Below are 24,993 nucleotides of genomic sequence, written 5' to 3' on the forward strand. Positions count from 1 at the left end.
GCCTATATGTATGTGTTCCCTGTGTGGTGCCTAACTGTCTCACTGAGGCTCTGCTAACCAGAACCTCAGTGGTTATGCTCTCTCATTTCTTTCAAATTGTCACTAACAGGCTAGTGACCAATTTTACCAATTTACATTGGCTTACTGGAACACCCTTATAATTCCCTAGTATATGGTACTGAGGTACCCAGGGTATTGGGGTTCCAGGAGATCCCTATGGGCTGCAGCATTTCTTTTGCCACCCATAGGGAGCTCTGACAATTCTTACACAGGCCTGCCACTGCAGCCTGAGTGAAATAACGTCCACGTTATTTCTCAGCCATTTTACACTGCACTTAAGTAACTTATAAGTCACCTATATGTCTAACCTTTACCTGGTAAAGGTTAGGTGCAAAGTTACTTAGTGTGAGGGCACCCTGGCACTAGTCAAGGTGCCCCCACATTGTTCAGGGCCAATTCCCCGGACTTTGTGAGTGCGGGGACACCATTACACGTGTGCACTACATATAGGTCACTACCTATATGTAGCTTCACAATGGTAACTCCGAATATGGCCATGTAACATGTCTATGATCATGGAATTGCCCCCTCTATACCATCCTGGCATAGTTGGCACAATCCCATGATCCCAGTGGTCTGTAGCACAGACCCTGGTACTGTCAAACTGCCTTTTCAGGGGTTTCACTGCAGCTGCTGCTGCTGCCAACCCCTCAGACAGGCATCTGCCCTCCTGGGGTCCAGCCAGGCCTGGCACAGGATGGCAGAACAAAGAACTTCCTCTGAGAGAGGGTGTTACACCCTCTCCCTTTGGAAAATGATGTGAAGGCAGGGGAGGAGTAGCCTCCCCCATCCTCTGGAAATGCTTTCTTGGGCACAGATGTGCCCAATTCTGCATAAGCCAGTCTACACCGGTTCAGGGGACCCCTTAGCCCTGCTCTGGCGCGAAACTGGACAAAGGAAAGGGGAGTGACCACTCCCCTGACCTGCACCTCCCCTGGGAGGTGTCCAGAGCTCCTCCAGTGTGCTCCAGACCTCTGCCATTTTGGAAACAGAGGTGCTGCTGGCACACTGGACTGCTCTGAGTGGCCAGTGCCACCAGGTGACGTCAGAGACTCCTTCTGATAGGCTCCTTCAGGTATTGCTAGCCTATCCTCTCTCCTAGGTAGCCAAACCCTCTTTTCTGGCTATTTAGGGTCTCTGTCTCTGGGGAAACTTTAGATAACGAATGCAAGAGCTCATCTGAGTTCCTCTGCATCTCTCTCTTCACTTTCTGCCAAGGAATCGACTGCTGACCGCGCTGGAAGCCTGCAAAAGTGCAACATAGTAGCAAAGACGACTACTGCAACTCTGTAACGCTGATCCTGCCGCCTTCTCGACTGTTTTCCTGGTGGTGCATGCTGTGGGGGTAGGCTGCCTCCTCTCTGCACTAGAAGCTCCGAAGAAATCTCCCGTGGGTCGACGGAATCTTCCCCCTGCAACCGCAGGCACCAAAGAACTGCATCACCGGTCCCTTGGGTCTCCTCTCAGCAGGACGAGCGAGGTCCCTCGAATACAGCAACTGTGTCCAAGTGACCCCCACAGTCCAGTGACTCTTCAGTCCAAGTTTGGTGGAGGTAAGTCCTTGCCTCCCCACGCCAGACTGCATTGCTGTGAACCGCGACTTTTGCAGCTACTCCGGCCCCTGTGCACTTCCGGCGGAAATCCTTTGTGCACAGCCAAGCCTGGGTCCACGGCACTCTAACCTGCATTGCACGACTTTCTAAGTTGGTCTCCGGCGACGTGGGACTCCTTTGTGTAACTTCGGGTGAGCACCGTTTCACGCATCCTCGTAGTGCCTGCTTCTGGCACTTCTCCGGGTGCTACCTGCTGCTAGGAGGGCTCCTTGTCTTGCTCGACGTCCCCTCTACCTCCTGGTCCAATTTGTGACCTCCTGGTCCCTCCTGGGCCACAGCAGCATCCAAAAACGCTAACCGCACAATTTGCAGCTAGCAAGGCTTGTTGGCATTCTTTCGGCGGGAAAACACTTCTGCACGACTCTCCACGGCGAGAGGGATCTGTCCACCAAAGGGGAAGTCTCTAGCCCTTTTCGTTCCTGCAGAAACCTCAGCTTCTTCTGTCCAGTAGAAGCTTCTTTGCACCCACAGCTGGCATTTCCTGGGCATCTGCCCATCTCCGACTTGCTTGTGACTTTTGGACTTGGTCTCCTTGTTCCACAGGTACCCTCAACTGGAAATCCATTGTTGTTGCATTGTTGGTTTGTGTCTTTCCTGCATTATTCCTCTATCACGACTTCTATGTCCTTGGGGGAACTTTAGTGCACTTTGCACTCACTTTTCAGGGTCTTGGGGTGGGCTATTTTTCTAACCCTCACTATTTTCTAATAGTCCCAGCGACCCTCTACAAGGTCACATAGGTTTGGGGTCCATTCGTGGTTCGCATTCCACTTTTGGCGTATATGGTTTGTGTTGCCCCTATCCCTATGTGTCCCCATTGCATCCTATTGTAACTATACATTGTTTGCACTGTTTTCTAAGACTATACTGCATATTTTTGGTATTGTGTACATATATCTTGTGTATATTTCCTATCCTCTCACTGAGGGTACACTCTAAGATACTTTGGCATATTGTCATAAAAATAAAGTACCTTTATTTTTAGTATAACTGTGTATTGTGTTTTCTTATGATATTGTGCATATGACACTAAGTGGTACTGTAGGAGCTTCACTCGTCTCCTAGTTCAGCCTAAGCTGCTCTGCTAAGCTACCATTATCTATCAGCCTATGCTGCTAGACACCCTATACACTAATAAGGGATAACTGGGCCTGGTGCAAGGTGCAAGTACCCCTAGGTATTCACTACAAGCCAGTCCAGCCTCCTACATTGGTTGTGCAGCGGTGGGATAAGTGCTTTGAGACTACTTACCACTCTTGTCATTGTACTTTTCATAAGAGAAAAATATACAAAACAAGTTCAGTGTGTGTACACATAACTAAAAAGTTTTGCATTTCCTCTTTTCACTCTTTTCTAAAGTGCTGAAAAGTACTTCTAAACTTTCAAAAAGTTCTTAAAAGTTTAAAAAGTTTTTTTCTGTCTTTCTAAAAAGCTCTGACAAACTTTTTTCTCTTTTTCTATCACTTTAACTCTTTCTAAAAATGTCTGGCACAGGCCAAAATGTTGATCTGTCCAAACTTTCATATGACCACCTTAGCTGGAAAGGAGCAAGGAGTCTCTGTGTAGAAAGAGGTTTGAGTGTAGGGAAGAATCCTTCCTTGGAATTGTTACTTAACATGCTTAGAGAACATGATAAGGCTAAAAGTGCCCCATCTGTTGAAAAAGTAGCTAATGGTTCCCAATCTGATCCAGGGACTCCCCCAGGAAAAGGTTCAGGAAAGAAACTTCTTAGCCTGCCCATTACTAGACAGTCTAGCATAGTTGGTACTGAGGTGGAGTCACATCATCCAGATGATGTGCTCTCACATTACACTGTCAGCCAAGCTGTTAGGGTGCCCTCTGTAAGGGACAGGTCTCCTTCTGTTCATTCCCATCATACCTCTGTATCTAGGAATGTCCCTCCCACCAACCCTGATGACAGATTGTTAGAGAGGGAACTCAATAAGTTGAGGGTGGAACAAACCAGACTGAAGCTTAAAAAGCAACAGCTGGATTTGGATAGACAGTCTTTAGAACTAGAGAAGGAAAGACAGAAGTTGGGTTTAGAAACCCATGGTGGCAGCAGCAGTATTCCCCATAGTCATCCTGCAAAAGAGCATGATTCCAGGAATTGCATAAGATAGTTCCCCCTTATAAGGAGGGGGATGACATTAACAAGTGGTTTGCTGCACTTGAAAGGGCCTGTGTTGTACAGGATGTCCCTCAAAGGCAGTGGGCTGCTATCCTATGGCTATCATTCAGTGGAAAAGGTAGGGATAGGCTCCTTACTGTGAAAGAAAGTGATGCCAATAATTTTACAGTTCTTAAGAATGCACTCCTGGATGGTTATGGCTTAACCACTGAACAATACAGGATAAAGTTCAGAGAGACCAAAAAGGAGTCTTCACAAGACTGGGTTGATTTCATTGACCATTCAGTGAAGGCCTTGGAGGGGTGGTTACATGGCAGTAAAGTTACTGATTATGACAGCCTGTATAACTTGATCCTGAGAGAGCATATTCTTAATAATTGTGTGTCTGATTTGTTGCACCAGTACTTGGTGGACTCTGATCTGACCTCTCCCCAAGAATTGGGAAAGAAGGCAGACAAATGGGTCAGAACAAGGGTGAACAGAAAAGTTCATACAGGGGGTGACAAAGAGAACAACAAGAAGAAAGATGGTGAAAAATCTCAAGATAAGCATGGGGATAAGGGTAAAACCAAAGATCCCACTTCAAATCTTAAACACTCTTCAGGGGGTGGGGATAAAACAAATTCTTCCTCTTCTTCTCAACCTACAGAATTTAAAAAGCCTTGGTGCTTTGTGTGTAAAAACAGAGGCCATAGGCCAGGGGATAAGTCCTGTCCAGGTAAACCCCCTGAGCCTACCACCACTAATACATCAAGCTCTAGTGCCCCTAGCAGTAGTGGTACTGGTGGTGGGACTGCTGGCAACAGTCAAGCAAAGGGTGTAGTTGGGTTCACTTATGGGTCCATCATAGAAACTGGGGTAGTCAGTCCCAAGACAGTTTCTGTCACACCTAGTGGCAATGGCCTTGCCACACTGGCTGCTTGTCCCCTTACAATGGATAAGTACAGGCAGACAGTTTCAATAAATGGTGTTGAGGCCTTGGCCTACAGGGACACAGGTGCCAGTATCACTTTGGTGACTGAAAACCTAGTGGCTCCTGAACAACACATCATTGGACAACAGTATAAAATTATTGATGTCCATAACTCCACTAAGTTTCTTCCCTTAGCTATAATTCAGTTTAGTTGGGGTGGAGTTACTGGCCCTAAGCAGGTGGTGGTATCACCTAGCTTACCTGTAGTCTGTCTCTTAGGTAATGACCTAGAGGCCTCAGGTTGGGCTGATGTAGAGTTTTATGCCCATGCAGCCATGCTGGGCATCCCAGAGGAATTGTTCCCTCTCATTTCTACTGAAATGAAAAAGCAAAGGAGAGAAGGCCTGAAAACTCAGGATCCCTCTCCATCAACAGGTAAAAAGGGTATCACAGTATCCCCTAACCACCCTACCATTCAGGATACCATTCCTATGGTGGGAGAAACCTCTCCTAGGGTGGCACCTGTTCCAAGGGAATCATCAGTTGGCAAAACTGTACTCCCTGAGGTGGAAGTACCTCTCTGTGGGATAACTAACATTGGTGAGAAAAAGAGCACCATTTTAGTTAACATGGAGCATCCCTCCAACCCTCCCAGAGAAACTTTAGTGCAGAAACTCTGCACTGCCTCACAACACTTAGGACAGCATCCCTGCCCTAGTGTGGAGCTCATAGGACAGCATCCCTGCCCTGCTCCAACCCAAGAGAAACAGCATCCCTGTTCTCTCTTCCAGCCATATGGACAAAGTTTTTGCCCAGCTATGGCTTTTCTGAGACAGCATCCCTGTCTGGCATTTCCATCACTACAAATAGGTTCAGTGGACAATTCCCACTGCTCTAAACTAAAACTTACTGATAGAAACTCTGAAAATACATCTTCACATTGTTGCTTAGCTAAAAAACTTCAAACAGGGTGGTTTACATCCCCACAGGGAGGTAACCATATAGTGGATAATAAAGGGAGTAACCAGTCTATTGCAGAGCTACTCTCTACTTATCACCACTTAGACAATAAAGTCTCAACTGGCCAAGGTTAGCCTTATTGTCCTTCGTTTGGGGGGGGGTTGTGTGAGAAAGTAGCCTCTTTCTAGCCTTGTTACCCCCACTTTTGGCCTGTTTGTGAGTGTATGTCAGGGTGTTTTCACTGTCTCACTGGGATCCTGCTAGCCAGGGCCCAGTGCTCATAGTGAAAACCCTATGTTTTCAGTATGTTTGTTATGTGTCACTGGGACCCTGCTAGTCAGGACCCCAGTGCTCATAAGTTTGTGGCCTATATGTATGTGTTCCCTGTGTGGTGCCTAACTGTCTCACTGAGGCTCTGCTAACCAGAACCTCAGTGGTTATGCTCTCTCATTTCTTTCAAATTGTCACTAACAGGCTAGTGACCAATTTTACCAATTTACATTGGCTTACTGGAACACCCTTATAATTCCCTAGTATATGGTACTGAGGTACCCAGGGTATTGGGGTTCCAGGAGATCCCTATGGGCTGCAGCATTTCTTTTGCCACCCATAGGGAGCTCTGACAATTCTTACACAGGCCTGCCACTGCAGCCTGAGTGAAATAACGTCCACGTTATTTCACGGCCATTTTACACTGCACTTAAGTAACTTATAAGTCACCTATATGTCTAACCTTTACCTGGTAAAAGTTAGGTGCAAAGTTACTTAGTGTGAGGGCACCCTGGCACTAGCCAAGGTGCCCCCACATTGTTCAGGGCCAATTCCCCGGACTTTGTGAGTGCGGGGACACCATTACACGTGTGCACTACATATAGGTCACTACCTATATGTAGCTTCACAATGGTAACTCCAAATATGGCCATGTAACATGTCTATGATCATGGAATTGCCCCCTCTATACCATCCTGGCATAGTTGGCACAATCCCATGATCCCAGTGGTCTGTAGCACAGACCCTGGTACTGCCAAACTGCCTTTTCAGGGGTTTCACTGCAGCTGCTGCTGCTGCCAACCCCTCAGACAGGCATCTGCCCTCCTGGGGTCCAGCCAGGCCTGGCCCAGGATGGCAGAACAAAGAACTTCCTCTGAGAGAGGGTGTTACACCCTCTCCCTTTGGAAAATGGTGTGAAGGCAGGGGAGGAGTAGCCTCCCCCAGCCTCTGGAAATGCTTTCTTGGGCACAGATGTGCCCAATTCTGCATAAGCCAGTCTACACCGGTTCAGGGGACCCCTTAGCCCTGCTCTGGTGCGAAACTGGACAAAGGAAAGGGGAGTGACCACTCCCCTGACCTGCACCTCCCCTGGGAGGTGTCCAGAGCTCCTCCAGTGTGCTCCAGACCTCTGCCATCTTGGAAACAGAGGTGCTGCTGGCACACTGGACTGCTCTGAGTGGCCAGTGCCACCAGGTGACGTCAGAGACTCCTTCTGATAGGCTCCTTCAGGTGTTGCTAGCCTATCCTCTCTCCTAGGTAGCCAAACCCTCTTTTCTGGCTATTTAGGGTCTCTGTCTCTGGGGAAACTTTAGATAATGAATGCAAGAGCTCATCCGAGTTCCTCTGCATCTCTCTCTTCACCTTCTGCCAAGGAATCGACTGCTGACCGCGCTGGAAGCCTGCAAAAGTGCAACATAGTAGCAAAGACGACTACGGCAATCTGTAACGCTGATCCTGCCGCCTTCTCGACTGTTTTCCTGGTGGTGCATGCTGTGGGGGTAGGCTGCCTCCTCTCTGCACTAGAAGCTCCGAAGAAATCTCCCGTGGGTCGACGGAATCTTCCCCCTGCAACCGCAGGCACCAAAGAACTGCATCACCGGTCCCTTGGGTCTCGTCTCAGCAGGACGAGCGAGGTCCCTCGAATACAGCAACTGTGTCCAAGTGACCCCCACAGTCCAGTGACTCTTCAGTCCAAGTTTGGTGGAGGTAAGTCCTTGCCTCCCCACGCCAGACTGCATTGCTGTGAACCGCGACTTTTGCAGCTACTCCGGCCCCTGTGCACTTCCGGCGGAAATCCTTTGTGCACAGCCAAGCCTGGGTCCACGGCACTCTAACCTGCATTGCACGACTTTCTAAGTTGGTCTCCGGCGACGTGGGACTCCTTTGTGTAACTTCGGGTGAGCACCGTTTCACGCATCCTCGTAGTGCCTGTTTCTGCCACTTCTCTGGGTGCTACCTGCTGCGAAGAGGGCTCCTTGTCTTGCTCGACGTCCCCTCTACCTCCTGGTCCAATTTGTGACCTCCTGGTCCCTCCTGGGCCACAGCAGCATCCAAAAACATTAACTGCACGATTTGCAGCTAGCAAGGCTTGTTGGCATTCTTTCGGCGGGAAAACACTTCTGCACGACTCTCCACGGCGAGAGGGATCCGTCCACCAAAGGGGAAGTCTCTAGCCCTTTTCGTTCCTGCAGAAACCTCAGCTTCTTCTGTCCAGTAGAAGCTTCTTTGCACCCACAGCTGGCATTTCCTGGGCATCTGCCCATCTCCGACTTGCTTGTGACTTTTGGACTTGGTCCCCTTGTTCCACAGGTACCCTCGACTGGAAATCCATTGTTGTTGCATTGTTGGTTTGTGTCTTTCCTGCATTATTCCTCTATCACGACTTCTATGTCCTTGGGGGAACTTTAGTGCACTTTGCACTCACGTTTCAGGGTCTTGGGGTGGGCTATTTTTCTAACCCTCTCTATTTTCTAATAGTCCCAGCGACCCTCTACAAGGTCACATAGGTTTGGGCTCCATTCGTGGTTCGCATTCCACTTTTGGAGTATATGGTTTGTGTTGCCCCTATCCCTATGTGTCCCCATTGCATCCTATTGTAACTATACATTGTTTGCACTGTTTTCTAAGACTATACTGCATATTTTTGGTATTGTGTACATATATCTTGTGTATATTTCCTATCCTCTCACTGAGGGTACACTCTAAGATACTTTGGCATATTGTCATAAAAATAAAGTACCTTTATTTTTAGTATAACTGTGTATTGTGTTTTCTTATGATATTGTGCATATGACACTAAGTGGTACTGTAGGAGCTTCACTCGTCTCCTAGTTCAGCCTAAGCTGCTCTGCTAAGCTTCCATTATCTATCAGCCTATGCTGCTAGACACCCTATACACTAATAAGGGATAACTGGGCCTGGTGCAAGGTGCAAGTACCCCTAGGTCCTCACTACAAGCCAGTCCAGCCTCCTACATTCAGCCCGTGGACCCAGATGCAGGAAGTTCCTGACCCCCAAGTGCCAGTCAATACTGAAGGCAGGAAATTTTCTCAGGACGTCATGATGAGAGTGTAGTTTTAAAGGCACACAGTTGTTATTCAGAACTGGATATTAGGGTATATTATCCATATTTATGTGCTGTAATTCTGAGTATATGCTGAATTTTTACATTTGAACTGGTTGAGGTTTATCCTTAGATTAGGCATATTGTTGGTGTGATTTCTTTATGCTCTGATGTGTATTGTTACTCTGCTGTTCCAGTCATATCAAAAGTTGCATGCACAGATTCAAAGGTCAGTGTGGAGAGGACAGAACATCGGAGACTCAGCATGTGATGCATGCAGTGGGGGACAGGAGACAAGGGGGGAGGCAGAGGAACACACTGAAAATTGGTTGGCTAGGGAAGACGTAAACCACTCTCTTTCTTCTCCATGCTCATGTGAGAGGTGAAGATGTTGATTGGAGACTAGAGATAAAAATGTCAAATTTTGCTAAGACTTTAGGGAGGGTGGCTTAGAGGATGTCACCATTTTAAGGTCTGTGAAGTCACTTGTGGTTTCTGTGATGCAGCAGGACTGGAAGTGAGTTTTTCTATAACTGCAGAAGGTGGTGTGTGTCCACATATGTAGATGCATGACTTTAAAGAAGAGGAGAAGGATAGCAGTGCGATGTTTGCTAAGGTCCTCATGTTTAAGGCTAAGTTTCTTGTTCAGGGTAAGAGTTGACCATTTTTGAATGGAGAGAGATAAGTCCCTCATATAAGAGAGGCTCAGACAATATCTAGAATGCTAATGAGGCGGGCAGAACAAGAGGTATATCAGAGCAGGGGTTGCCCTAGGAAATGGGAAAAGGTGTGGTGTAATTGGCCTAATTACCAAGGCTACTGAATATGTGAAGATGGGCGAAGAAGAGGTGGGTGGAATCTTGGCATTTCTGCACTCCACATATGGGGGACAGAGATCTCGCTTCCTTGCACAAAAGGGGAAAAGAACAAAATAGGCGTAACGGAATGCCATGCTAGCCTCAATTCATATCACTCATCCATATAGTGCATCTCACTCCTTGTATCCTTAGCCTAAAATGCTTTATTTCACAAAGTCTCCACTGTTATGATCCTTCCTACTGTGTAATCCCCAGAAATCTCAAAGATTTGGATGAGGTGGGCTCACTCACCTAATGTGACATGCTTCATCATTGGCCACCTCATCCCACCCTGGTAAGATGATACTACCAGTGTGGATTCACCCTCAAGTGGGGCTATCCTGAGGGAGTTCTTAGAAATTATCTGACTGGACAAGGAACTCAGGTCCAGATGTAAGTAAAAAAAGGATAAACCATGGAAAGTGTCCGCTTTTATTAGGGTGATATCCTTGATATGGTTAAAATAACTCCAAAACACGAAGGGACATAAAGTGGGCATAATACCCATTAGAACCCTGCAGAAAACTCCTCGATGGGGTTATTTTAACCACATTGAGGATACCACCCTAATAATAAAGGACACTTGTTGTGGTTTATCCTTTGATATTTTTACTTACATCTCGACCTGAGTCTCATGTGCATGCTATTGTTTGCTCTGCTTAAAGTGTACACTGTACAATTAACTCAACTACTATATGTACTGTACGCTAAGCAAAGTTTAATAAAAAGATTTATTAAAAAAATAGAATGGGGTTGAGGGCTTTATTGATGATTGAGAGCGGGTTTCAATGCTCATAACTGGCTGCTTTCAGTGGCGCCAGGAATGTGGTGAGACTTTGTATTAGTGAGAAGTTTGAAGAAGGTCCCCTTCGGTAGGTCTCATAAGGCACATGAAGGCAGCATGTATATATTCTCATTATATAAAGATTATGATTTATAAAGTGCGCTATCGCCGTATGTTTTCTTGGCGCTATATATTATGTTTGTACCATTCACTCGAAATTATTGCTAATCTTTCAGAAAACTGGAAAAGCCCATGATTCTATGATCATTTGTAAAGTGAAATTTTAAAGAGAAATACTAGAATCTCTCGTTATAAATGAAGTTACAAAGCTAGTGTACAGATGCTGCTCAACACAGGTTCTGTGCCAGTCTAGCTAACAATAAGAACTGGTGAGAGTAATTGTGCTTTGGTGGAGAAAATGCCCACATGAAATTAAGAGGACAACTATTTAACCAGAGTCATATTTGCAGATCAGAAAGAAGCTAAACTGCGGCCATTCGTCATCATTTTCCACAATGAGCATCCGAATCGATTAAGGGTTGTACACAAAAATAACAAGCAGCTGCAAGTGCACGATACCACTTGAAATATTCAGACCCAAGCTTAACTATTATAACTTATACCGATGTCAGCTTTCCAAGACATATTTTGATTTTTTCAAACCTGCTTTACAAAACTACTCCTAATTCCTAACTTTAAATAGCAGCTTGCAGTACAGCTTTGCATGCATAATACAGGCAAACCAGTGTGAAGGCTGAGACTAGTGAGGCCTATGTAAACCCAGATAAACTATCATATTCTTCTAGGACAAGTCTCCGATGGATCTCATATTGATTAGTAATTTGGTTTGAACATGTAACCTTGTGTCCCATAATCAGGGAGGATATCCCTAGGCAATGCAAACACTCTCAAATGAATACGGATAGTTCGATTTTTCCAGAAAGTTCCAAAGGGCCACCAAGACCACAATTCTTTTATGAGCAGTGATCCAGGGTGTACTAAAGTCTTTTATACCTGTTTTGTTTAACAGTGCCTCTCTCTCACCCTCGGTGGACCCTACTGTTGTTGAAAGGTGTTTCTTGGGGATGTAGCTCTGTCCCTTTGGGAAGTTCTCCATATAATATGCTCCTCACTACGCTCCACCCCTATCTATGTGCTATGCTGCGTGTGTCCTCTCAAACTTTGGGCACTGACCATCCCTAAAATGATAGGCAGTTATTTTACCTACCCTCACAATCTCAGCAACACAGTGGCTGCAGCACATTTGAAGCAAATCTTTTAACCTCATGCACCTCATCCAACATCTCCCATGCAGGCCAATCTACATGCAACTTCCGATCAACCGTGCTCTCTAAAAGGGCAGAGGAACCTAATGCAAACTGGAGTACTTTGTGGCCTTGTCAGGAGTACGAAGCACTGTAGACGTCTACCAAGCAATATAGGGGGTTATTCTAACTTTGGAGGAGGTGTTAATCCGTCCCAAAAGTGACGGTAAAGTGACGGATATACCACCAGCCGTATTACGAGTTCCATAGGATATAATGGACTCGTAATACGGCTGGTGGTAAATCCGTCACTTTTCCGTCACTTTTGGGACGGATTAACACCTCCTCCAAAGTTAGAATAACCCTCATAGTGTCAAAGTTCATGGGAATCAAGTAATTTTGCAATTTAATTTGCAGGTCTCGTCTATTTAGCGTGCCTACCAGTGCTTATTTTGTGCTTGTTGTTTCCGGTGCTGAGCACCGGCAGTTATTTTTGAGGGCCGGCGCTTATTTTTATGCCTCAAACATTTTCTGCGAGCAAAAGACACATATAGGAAAGACGGATGAAGAGAAAAACCAAAAAGCGTCACAAAGGGAGAAAGCAGAAAGCTGCCAGAGTGACCTGGAGGGGCAGGAAGTGGTTGTAAATGGATTATAAAAGGCCCATGATGCTTCAGGATTACGCTGCCTCAGTATTCCGTGTTCGCACATTTAATTGCAGCAGCCGCGTGTTTAAGAGGAGAGCTTTGGGCACCGGCACCTTTTGTCTTCTAGACTATGTGATGTTGAATGTAGTGAAAGGCTAAAATGAAACACTAAATGAAAGTGCCATTGTCTACAAGCTGTGTGTGAATGCCTTCAGCTCTCATTCAGCAAAGAAATTCGACAACGTGACGAGAGGGTTCATTTGTGATTACTTTCCAGATCAGTATTGACACCTGGCAGTATATTTACAACATAATTCTTACACAGATAAGTATTTATCTTACTAACACCACTGTATTTTTATTTTAAAATAGTAAAATGTGTTTGTTGTTTTACACACAAAGAGAATGTGCCATCTACCGCCTGTTCTCCGTTGAGCCTGTCATGTATTCCAGCTTTAGGAACATTTCCGGGAACAGATTCCAGTCTGGGCTTGACAGAGTAAGTGAGGCACTGTTCTGTTAAAGCACGTTTTCACCTAGGGTTTGTTTGTAAAAGGAGGACCAAATCACAAGTAATTTATACTTTGAATGACACACCTGCAATTTAGACAGGTGATGTATTACATCACTTCCAATTATACATTTCCTCCAATTTTCAGGTACTAATCCTCAAACTTGTCTTAGGTTAAATTAGGAAGGTCTTGTAAGGCGATACTTATGTGAAGTTATCTTGTTTATACCTTATCGGAGATCAAAAGTATTTATATTGTTTTTTTCAGTTTTTTTTTACTGCATCGAACATATCAGTTTGTTGCACTTGTGAGTAAACGTTGGATGAGTGAAAGCCAATGTGCACAAGGGGCACCGTGCATGACAGTGTGGACTTCACAGCCCTGAAGAGCAGGCAAGTTCTCTACTTGTGTCTGCTGTACAGTAAACCACAGTTTAGGTTGTGAAACAGAACAAAGGGGAGTAGGCACTTAGGAAGTGACTTAAGGGCTTTAATGGATGAGTCAGAGTACAGAGTAGGCTCTCGGTCAAACATTAGTCGGCTGTAGTGTCCCTCTATGTCAATCACCTGTCGAAGGCTGTTTGCAACGATCACTCTTCATGGAAGTCCTGATGAGAAAGTGATTGGCTGTTTTCAGTGGGATGGAATGAAAGTATTGGACAGCCTGGGTTTCTGTATCCATGGGGTATGCCCCATGTTATCAGTGAATCGACACCTGTCAAATGGAGCTGCCTGCACAATATAAAGTGGACATTGTTGCTACAGGAAGTCTGGGAATTTGTTTCAGTAGACCTTATGCTTGTTACATAGGACTGCAAAACTTACTCCTGGATTCCACTCTCAGCCAAAGGCAACATTTTGAGGTGGGTGCAGTGTGTTTGTGTTTTCTGATGGTCTGATTTTGTACTTGTCCAAGCTGGTTGATAAAATATTTTGGGAAGAAGCACTAGGATCTTTTGGTAAGCTTGTTCTGCGTTAGTTTGTAGAAATGGTAGTTTCCCATGAATCATGATAACTGGGAGCTATTCATCTTGTAGTAAACACAGCCTAGGCAATGTCTGATGTTGACATGACAACCTGTTTCATTTTCTAGATGGGTGGATTTGATGTGCCATCACCATACATCAAGTAGTGAAAATTGTACACTTTGATTACCTGCATCGGTAGACACATAATACTATTAAGAGCAAGGTAACATGGGAACCCTCAGGTAGGCCTCATGAAACCACGCAGAGTAGAAGATTTGACTGAACCACTAATGGTTTGTTGTTTGTGGCTCAGGCTGTATGATTAAATTATTTGTATGCTGAGACTTCAATCTACATTATACCCCCTTAGTCATTAGTACTATGACACGATCAGCTGCATCGTAGTTTGGAGGAGGGTCATGACTTGTCAGTGCCTAGTGTTGGCCTTCATCCAAAGACAGCGAGAATGATATCCTCTCTGATGCTCACTAGTTTGCATTCTGTTTTAGAGCTGAGTCCTGGATGGCAGGTGTACAGTAGTGTGTAGTGCTACTCATACTCCTAAAGATGGCTGATGTAGCCCCAAGGACTGCCACCTCTCTGGGGCTACACTAAAAGAGTAATGGGGCTCTGTTTCAGACCCCTGAGCCCTGGGGACCACCAACTCTTGGAGCAATGCTTGTTGGAGGGGGGCCACGCAGCCCCCCCTCTCGCGGAGCCATTGATGGCCCTGGGGACAGCCACCCTCCAGGACTGGCTTCAGCTATGTTCCGGGGTGCCCACCCCCAGGACATAGCTGTTTGCTTTTGCTTGGTGGGAGCAGTGCAGGGTTCTGGCTGCAGGCCAGGTCTTGCAGGCAACCTCTACTGCGCACGGGCGAAGGCCGTGCATGGTGCAAGGTTGAGTGCTTATAAGGGGTTGGCCTCAGGACCTGGCCGCAGGCCATGCGTGCCATGGTTGGATTAACGTCCAATGAAAATTAGTATATGTTAAATAAAACAGAAATTCACTGAAAAAAATCAAAGGTTACAGGGACGTTATAGTTGGGAAATAGAATTTTAAAAAACGTAGATATTCACTGAAAAAATACGAAGGTTACCGGGATGTTATAGTTAGGCTCACATATTAAACGTGCAAAACCACAGAAATTTCGCCAGTTATAGTTAGAGTTATCTCAAGTAATTACAACTCAGTCCCTAAGGTAACTATAACTGGTGCCCTAGTCATGCACTGCTAATTAGCCTACAAATTATGGCACTCATGACATCTTTGACAACATCATTGCTAATATCACTGTAATATTTGCAGTAACATTTTTGAGGAAAAAACTGTGCATGGTGGGGGCACGAGTTATAGTTACCTTAGGCCACGAGTTATCATTACTTGAGATAACTAACTGGAGAAATGTCTATGGTTTTCTACGATGTCAGCCTAACTATAACCTTTGTTTTTTTTGCTGGACCAGGAAACCAAGGGTCGGTGATAAAGGAAACTTGGTTTTCCAAAACGCTTTAGGTTTTGATTGCCTGATACATTAAACCTTCACTTTTGCAAAGACTCAAGCGTCTGTGGCTGTTTATGAGAGACTGTTTCTTGTGAATTGGAGGGGGTGGCGACTTCGCCACGACCTACCGCTCTAATGAAGGTCAATGCGACGTAAAATATGAAAAGTTCAAGTTTTCTCTCCCACGTGCATGACGTGCGCACACGCATGACGTTTCCTCGTGTGCGCCTTGTCTATAACCGATATTTAGCAGGTATTTTAGAGAATTAGAACAATGGTGCTGTACCGAAGAACATCAAAATAAGTTAACTAAAACGTTCACATTTTGATAACTTGGTTAGGATTATCTAAAGTTGTCCGTTTACTGACGACGAATGCGAATTTGTTTGAATTTACACCAGTCATCGATGTCTGCTATGTTTACCTTAAAAATAAGTGAGTTTAAAACTTAAAAAAATACAGGATGTGGGAAATCATGCGTGTGCAAGCCTCTGTATTTAACTCAGCTGCCGAACAAAGGTATAGTAGTCCGAATTAAGAATATCGTCTTCTCACCTGCCGATTACAAATTGCGTCATACTACAGTGGGTGTGCGACCACGTACATCTTAAATTTGTTAGGCTCAAAATATAAGAAATGTGGCTAGTCTGGTTCTTTACGGCAATTTCACAGTAACATCTCTGAATGGAGCATATGCACTGTGATGCCCAGAGGCTATGGAATTCAGCGACGCTGCTAAATCCATCAGAAATGCGCACCTGCCACTGAATCTGTTGATTTCAGCCAGAAGAACATCTTAAAGGTCAAACAATTCAAAATCACTGGTTGCACCAAAGAGCTCTGGGGTCTTGTGTTTAATAACTGTATGTTAGGCCAAAACAGGTGCGTGGTACTCATGAGGAGCGGAGTTCATAACTTAACCGAAAGAAGGAAAACAACCTAACACAACAGATCGCTTGTTTTCGAATGGTTTGTGTAACATTGGCATTGGCACAACGTTATAAAATGGCCCAGGTTTGTAACTTGCCAGGATACCCGTGCTCTGGCACGTATAGACAGTAGTACGTGTAGCAGATGCGTAATGCATTTTCAGTTTACACAAATTACTTGAAGAGGCGCAGAAACGTGGGCTCTTGGGTATATGAGTATTTTCCTATAGACACACAATGCCCGATTCACAAAGGTAGGTTGCAGTTTTAACATAGATGCCAAGTTTTCCAGGTCCATGCGTGATATGCTGCTCCAATCCAGGACATGTCCTTTTAATTCTGGGGCTTGTAGTCCTGTTTTATAATGGAATAAACCAGACTACAAGTCCCAGAATTTAAAGAAAAAAACTGAACAGGAGCAGCACATCACACATGAACCTGGGAAACTTAGCACAGCTGTTTTGAGTAAGTTTACACTTTAAAGTAAGGTTACTACTTTTCGGTATTCACAAACTGCACTTTTGTAGTAACCTAAAATTTTGTTCTAATTTATAATTTTGTATTAAGTCCAGCACTACACATGGCCAACCACTGGTACTGCAGTACTCTTAAACAGAAAATAGATGGTGGTGAGAACTTACAACAAAGATGTAAGTTACTACAAAAGTGCAGTTTTTGAACACCACAAACTAGTAAACTTACTAAAACGCGTAATTTAGTACAAATGAGCAGCCTGTGAATAGCACTTCATAGTAATTTATGTAGTAGTACTACTGTAGTACTACAAAACGTACTACAAAGTGAAGTTCATGAATCATGGCCACTATGTGAAAAGAAGCTTTTTGATATATCAGGCCCTTACCAGAGGCAGACACGCTAAAGTGATTTCCTTTGTTGAAGTGTAATGCACAATACTGCCTATTGGCTGATGAATAGACTTGTTTAAAAAACGCTATTGATTACTGTGTGTTTGGATATGATTGAAAACAAACAGTGCTGAGTTACATTGGCCTTCGATATGCCTAAAGCATATTTTCCCCTTATAAGAGATTTCTGTGCAGGTCATTTCTTGAATGTACAGAACACCTGTTTATAACTACACCAACAAGTTTGCATTTTCAACACAAGTGAACATTTTAAAAATAGCGAAACACGGTACTATATCTAATGACGCATATGTAAGTAGACAAGGCTATTCGTTATTAATGCTAAGAACTGACACGTTTTGATCTTTTATGCACTATAGTTTTTACAGTGCTTTTATCGTGTTTTTAATATTGACGCGCTGCTGGTGTGATTTCAGTGAAAACAGTGTTGAACAATAATATGTTGACATTCATTTTGATTGTGCTTGTCACAAGTGATAGGTTTGCAACCAGGGGTGAAGGGAAGGGAAAAGACAGAGACAGAACAGGAAGATCCATACACTTTACCTTGTGTGAACTGAATGATGCTGTGGTTGCCTTTATCCAGGTTGATCAGGAAACCGTGGTGGGGCCCCTCAATGACCCGGAAGCGCACAAAGAGGGTTACACTGTCCCTGTCCTCAGCTCTCAGGACTTTGCTGGTGATGAGATATCCCACATGACCAGTAGGCAAGACACGGAGGGTGGGGGCCCCTTTGTTAACCACAATCTGGGGGATCCCATTGTCGACTGCTGTGATTTTGATTTTCATCATCTGTGGCTTCCTAGTTTCAAATACAGTGTCAGGGAAAACGTAGAAGTCAGTATGCGTGCCATCCGTTACTGTGAATGAGAAGCTGTCTTCAGTGGACTCTGTTCCATCGTGCTTGTAGCTGATCAGATTGTCATTAAGGTCTTGCTTGGTGAAGGTTGTCACAGATTTTGTGTTATTGAACAGGAGCTGCCCATGAACAGGTACTTGGGTCACAATGAACTTCAGAAGATGGTCAGGGGTATCTCTGTCTTCCACTGTTAGCTCAAAGGGGGTTATTAGCTTGTGTTCACTCTCACTGACTGCCATGCCATGAATTGTCACAACCGGCTTTTTGTTGTCCACATCACTTATAGAAATCCGGAAGGTGCGAAACACTGGGTTGTATCCATCAGTGACTTCAAATTCAAAGCTATCCATTTTCACTTCATCATCTGAAGTGTGAATATAGTAGACTTTGTTACCTGCTAACTGGAGTTGGGTGAAGGAAGTCACTGGCACTCCCGGGCGATCTGTGCACTCCAAGTGGCCCCGGACAGGTGCCCGGGTAATGCTGAAAACCAAATGCTCATCGGGGCTGTTCAGGTCACTGGTACTCAGGAGGTCTGTTGTGAGTGTTACCCTCCCCCCTTCTTTCAGTGACACTCCTTTATTGATGACATCTGGGAATACCATGTCAATACTTCCAATGGTCACATAAAAGTAGCGGTCAATAAGGGGATTCACACCATCTGTCACATCAAACTTTATAAGGTCACGAATCCCTTCTTGTCCAAAGTGCACATACTGGATGAAATCCCTGTCTATCTCATCCTGAGTAAAGTTCATTCCCAGGGTGATGTTCTCAATTCCACCAGAGGGCCTCCTTCTCTGTAAAAGGCCCTGGCCTGGGCCATGTCGCACAATAAAGGTCAGAGTGCTATCATCTGAATCTAAATCTGTAGCCTTCAGGATTCTGTTTGTGATTATTTTGGTTTCTCCAATCTCAATTTCAAGTCCATCATTGATAGTCATTCTGGGGGTCTCATCATCCACAGGTATCACCATGATGAGCACTGTTTGTTCAACGGTGAACCTGCCATCAGTGAGGCTCACCTCAAAGCTGTCCTCTGTTGTCTCAGAGTCATCATGCTCATAAATGATGCTAGAGCTCTCCTTAATCTGCTCTAAATTAAAGCTTTCCACCAAAACAGTACCATTCACCAGCTGGTTTACAATATGTCCATGCTTAGGGGGTTTGGTAATGATAAAAGTCAGATGGTCAGCCGGGATATCAGCATCCGCTGCATTGAGAATGGGTGTATCAATAACCAAACGCATCCCTTCCATGACAACAAATTCTCTCATAAAAATTTCAGGCTTTTCATCGTTGGCTGGTATGATGACAATGGGAAAGAAGTGCCTCTGGGAAAAGTTGGTTCCATCGGAACAACGGAAATTGAACCTGTCTTCCACGGGCTCTACATGTTTATGGATACTTTGAACATAGAAAATATGTCCCAGTCTAAGGTCTTTCAAGGAAAATGCACTTATAGCTGTTCCGTCTCTTGACTTTTCAGAACCTGGGGCTGGAGAAATATTTTCCAAATATCCAGCGGTGGGCTGTATAACAATGGTACAAAGAATATCATCATTCTGTGTGTCTATGTCTTTGGCACTTATATGTAAAGGTGTGATTACTCCTTTGTCCCCCTCGACAACAGTAAACTGCTCTCCTACTGTAATCTCTGGTGGCTGGCTGTCGACAGGTAGAATAGTCACCTGAATTCTAACTCCCTGGACAGTATTCCCCCCAACTGTCCACTCTTCAGACATGTCAGATAGGGTTAAATTAAATGAATCCTCTTTTTTCAGTGGCCCAATTTCACCGCTGGTGTGAGAATACACCACAGCGCCATCAATGATATCCCTCTGTGAAAATCGTTCACCTGGAATTCCATTCACCAAAATGTCCCCCAACAATGGTGGATCCTCAACAATGAAAGTCAACATTAGGTCATCTGTATCTTCATCTGTGCCTTGGATGACATTTGTGGTGATCACGGCAGCACTGTTTTCCAGAACATCTAAGAAGGAACCAATAGTTCCAGGAGGTAATTTTAGTGTAGGGACTTCATCATCCACGAGTCGCACTGTGATTTTTATCACAATAGTAACAACATGCACACCATCGCTGACCTCCAAAGTACATGAATCACTGCTTGACTCGTCTCCATTGTGAATATAGGATATTCTACCTTTGGCTAGGTCTTCTAAGCTAAAAGAATGTCCCACCATCATGACATTGAGTGACAACAGCACCTGTCCGTGCCTGGGAGACTGGGTTAGTGTAAATAAAATCTGGTGCCCATGTGTGTCCGTATCAGTAGCATCAAGTTCTGACTTTGTGATAACATGAGTTCCGCTCTCAAGCACAGTGAATCCAGTGTTGATGATATTCGGAGGTTTGTTGTCCACAGGCTGTAGGTAGATTGTGAAAATGTCCCCCACTGTATTCCCAGCTGTATCCTCTACTGTGTACTCAAACTGCACTACATGGGGTGTGATTCCCAGCTCAAGATCCGGGGGTTTGTAAGCGACCTTGTGGTGGTTGATCTGAGCCTGATTGAACTCAGTCACAACAACATCCGGAGTCTCTGTGAGTACTATGGAGCCCATTTCCACAGGGTTATTCTCATCAATGTCAGTGGGTGGTTTGGTAATAGTGTATTTCAGGTCTCTGTCGTCAGAGTCTAAGTCGGTGTAACGAAGAAACTTTCTCCGGAAGTAGGTCAGCTGGTACTCCTGTACCACCATTCTCAGCGAGGTGCCTGGGTATAATTCAGGGGGAATGTCATCAATTGGATGGATCTTGATGATAAGCGTATTCTCTCCAGACTGGTTTGGAGGATCGTTGTCATCATGGACTCTAAACACAAGGTAGTCCATGACAGTGGATGTGCTGTGGGGCCCAGTGTGCCTGTAGAAGAGCTTCCCATCGAGGATGTCCTGTTGTAACCAGGTTTTCACCTCCTTCTCGTAAAGGCCTTCACTCTGCAGGTGTCTCCAGGAGGCAAAGTCATCCTCTGGTGCCTCCTGCTGCCGGAGTACCACTTCTCCCAGGCTGGGAAATGGTAGTTCCAGGGTGAACACAAGGGTCAGGTCCTCTGAGTCAATATCAGTCGCACTGAGCACAAAGGGCGTGATTTGCACCACCTCCTTCTCAGAGAGCACCAGCCCGGTGTTGGCATTTACAATTGGAGGCTCGTCATCAGTGGGCACAACAGTGATCGGGAACAGGAACTCCACTTCATACTGCCCATCGGTCATTCGAAAGATTATGTTGTCGCTGTAAGTGTCACTTCCATCATGCTGATAGACCACAAGCCCAGAATCTAAGTCGTGAGGGGTGAAAAACTTTCTGTTAGGTGGGGCACCCAACACAGAGAGCTGGCCATGTCGAAGCCCATCTATCACCTGCACCCGCACCTCCTCCAGGTTGTCTTCATCACTGATCTCAAGGTTATGGGCGCTGGAAAGGGGGCGAGATTGACCCTCATACAACAACTGGCCTGTGTTATGTGTCACCACAGGTGCCAGGGTATTCATAGGCCTCACCAAGATCATAAAGGAGAATGGTTCTGAGGAGGCACCCTCTGTGTCCACCACCTCCAGCTCAATCTCGAAGATACGTTCATGCCCCGAGTCAGAAGCAGGCGGCCGGTAAGCAATCTTCAACTCCTGCAGGTCTTGCTGGTGGAAAGAGGTGATGGGCATGCTGCGGTCATCTGTGCTTACAATGCTTCCCTGGCCAGGCCCAAAGGGTGATGTGATGTTGAAGATGAGCTCCCCAGGGTCAGACTCTGCATCCTCAGCTGCTAGCATGTCTGGGGTGATGGCAGTCATGACAAACTGGTCCACCTCCATCATCATCATGGCCACAAAGCTCGGTCTGGGTGCTGTGTTATCTAAGCCTTCCCGCACCCGCACAAGGATCTGGAAGTGCTCCTGCTTCATCACCTGGCCATGGCGGTCCTGCAACTCTACCAACATAGGTACAAAGTCCCGGTTGGGGGATCGGGTGGTAGCTGTGTGCTGGTAGCGCACATCCAGCTTCAGAAATTCCTCACAGTCAACCATCTGACCAGGGGTCTTGGGCTGGAAGTTAATGAGTTTTCCATACCTGGGCAGCCCTCCCAGACCCACCACAGGCCTGATCCTACACACCTCTGATGTCCGGTCGTAAGTGAACTCCAGAACCTTCCTGTCAATTGGCCCACTGGTGCCCATCAGCTTCTCCACAGTCAGAGGCATGTTCCTCGTCACCACCTCCAGCTGGGTGAAAAGCACCTCCACCTCCAGCATGAAGGGCACCACCACTGTACGTGTTTGCGTGTCATAGCGTAGCATGAGCTTTACCCTGTCTGTGGACGGGCTACGGGAACCCAAGTGCGTGTATTTCACCTCTCCGAGTCCGAAGTCGCAGGGAAACCTGGCCGGTGACAGGCGACCGGGCCTCTGGGACAGGGGGTCATTGTCCAGCACGGACAGGTGGCACCGGTCGCCCGGCTGCACGGTAATAGACAAATCCTGCAAGGGATCCAGATAGACAGACTTGCCGAATGGCACTCGGATGCCGTTGTTGGTGAGCAGGATAGCCCCCTCCGCTTCCCAGGGGGCTCCGTATGATAAGGGGGCACTGTCTCGGTGCGCCACGGCTTGTGCTCGGGCAATGCCAACTACAGCCAACAAAAGCCCCAGTGACAGCAGCGCTCCAGCCCGGGCGTCCTCAGCTGTCCTCATTCTCGCCGCGTCCTTCCAAGAAGTTCCAATAACTTGCCAAAGTCCTGCAAGAAGCGCAGACTCCACCTGTGTGAACGGGTGAAGCACGCCCTGCCTCTCCGAGGTGTTCCCCTCCTAATCCTGGCTACGGGTGACCATGCTCGTTTCTAGCCCCCAGCACTGCACCGAGCGCCTGACTAGCAGGTTATAAGTGCCGGAGTCCCAGGGGCAGTCAGAAGCCGGGCGGAGCCAGCCCCTGTCCCTCGGGATTGGTGCGCAGCTCGGTGGGGAGGGGAGCGCTGACAAGCGCTGCTAGATCAGCCAGAAGGCGAGTGTCGGGGGTGAAGGTTCCTGACCACCGTGGAGTGGAGAGGCTGCTGACCCTGGTGGGTCCTGCGTGCCGAGGAGAGGGTGTCAAAAGGTGAAAGGACACACCCACAACTTGGTGGGAGCGGCGAAGGTGGGCGCTTGCTGGCCTCTGGTCATGGCACAATAGGAACCTGCTCTTGAGCTCGGGGCAATCCCTTCAGTTCACTTACCCACCCAACGTGCAGTGACATCAAGAGCAGGTGGCAAAAACGGTGCGTCAACCTCCTGCATTACACTTTTCAGTGTGCCCAATGTATGCGCCATGCCAATGTGCGCTCACATACCTACAGACCTTTGATATCTCCCTTTTTGTTTTTTTTGCGGTGACTTGGGGAAAGTTGTAAAAATTACTTTACGAACGCGGCTGCCTAGAGCCGCTCTTTACTCGGAATTCGGTTAAAGGAATTCATATCTGAACTGTGGCACCGTGGACACGCTAATCTAGGACTAGGCTGCCGAGAGCGATCAAAGAGAGGTGCGTGTTTTCCTCGTGCACGGCAGCGAGAGAAACATGAGAAGAGTTGGGAAGCGTAGCCGGGGGCTGTGGAAATAAGTATGCATTTAAAAAGTGATACCTGCGGCGCCAGGCTTACATTTGTAGAGTACTTAGGCGGGTGCCTATGTACACTGGTGTACAAGACGTAAACAAAGGTGTATTTTGCACTTACAACAAATGGGCCAATTTGCGGAAAACATTTCGCTTTGTTATTTTTTCCCTGTCCTTTGTGGTAGGAAATGCAGCACCAGTGCAAAAAAGGCGGCTCTGCTTCATTCACTCTTCAAGAGTAGAACGCGTGTGTAATCCAACAGAGGGAATGCCGTGGGATACAGGGATTGCTTGAAACCTGCAAGACAGATTCTTTTTTTCATATGAATTACCAGTGGCAACGCTATAGGGGATTTTTTGAAGGGGGCAGAGCAACAGACCACAGATATAACTGGTGGAGCCACCTAAAATTGGTAATCCTTATATATATATATATATATATATATCACTAAAAAACCTCAAAGCAGCCACAAACTCTGTCCAGCGAAGAAGCAGTGATGTTAAAAGCGCTTTCTTTTTGGATAATCAGCTTTCAGAGATCGTTTGCCATATTCCAGCACAAGAATGGATGACCCATTTTACTTCTATCTCTAATCCAGGTTTACAGGCTGAAAGTGGTTTCTCTGAAAGTAGCTCCAAATCCGTTTTGGTGGAGGAGGCTTGGATAGAGGAACTTCTACATTTATATTCAGTAACAGAAGCTATTATAAGTGCAAAGAATGGGAAGGCACCGGGCCCACATGGGGTTCTGAGTGACTGGTTTAAGTCTAATATTGCTTTTTGGGCCCCTTTAGTTATATATGTCCTTAGGTCCGCCTTGAGGAGCGACCTGAGCACTTCGTGGAGGGAAACTGTAATAGTCCCAATGTTTAACAAGCATTTTCAATGCAACGGGTCTCGCATTTGCTTGAGTTAGAGCTATTAGCGTTGTAAACTCCTAACCGGACTTTTCTTGCCACACAAATTACAAGAAAAAAAATACAGCGCGATCACGCCGAAATTGAATTTGGAAAAAACGAGCACAATTGCGCTATGTAAACCTCAGCGTGATTGGGCTGCATGGAAAATAAAAAGATAAAGTAGCCCGGAAACCATGCTGAAAACATCGAGCCTCAAATGGTTTCAGTAGTTTACCGGTGCTGTGTGGGTGGGCTAAACACCAG

At 45.9% G+C, this 24,993-nt stretch overlaps 1 protein-coding gene across 1 annotated transcript in view; it reads right to left on the bottom strand.

Annotated features, from left to right (window-relative positions):
• Positions 1-23,063, bottom strand: part of FREM2 (FRAS1 related extracellular matrix 2) — a 489,280-nt gene extending 466,217 nt beyond the window's left edge. Inside the window, exon 1 of the mRNA XM_069205491.1 lies at positions 17,910-23,063. Within this exon, the coding sequence (XP_069061592.1) occupies positions 17,910-22,935 (5,026 nt within the window). The 5' untranslated portion in view covers positions 22,936-23,063. The remainder of the gene's footprint in view (positions 1-17,909) is intronic.
• Between the last annotated feature and the right edge of the window lie 1,930 nt (positions 23,064-24,993).

The sequence above is a fragment of the Pleurodeles waltl genome, chromosome 8, assembly GCF_031143425.1.
Source record: "Pleurodeles waltl isolate 20211129_DDA chromosome 8, aPleWal1.hap1.20221129, whole genome shotgun sequence".
NCBI lineage: Eukaryota > Metazoa > Chordata > Amphibia > Caudata > Salamandridae > Pleurodeles > Pleurodeles waltl.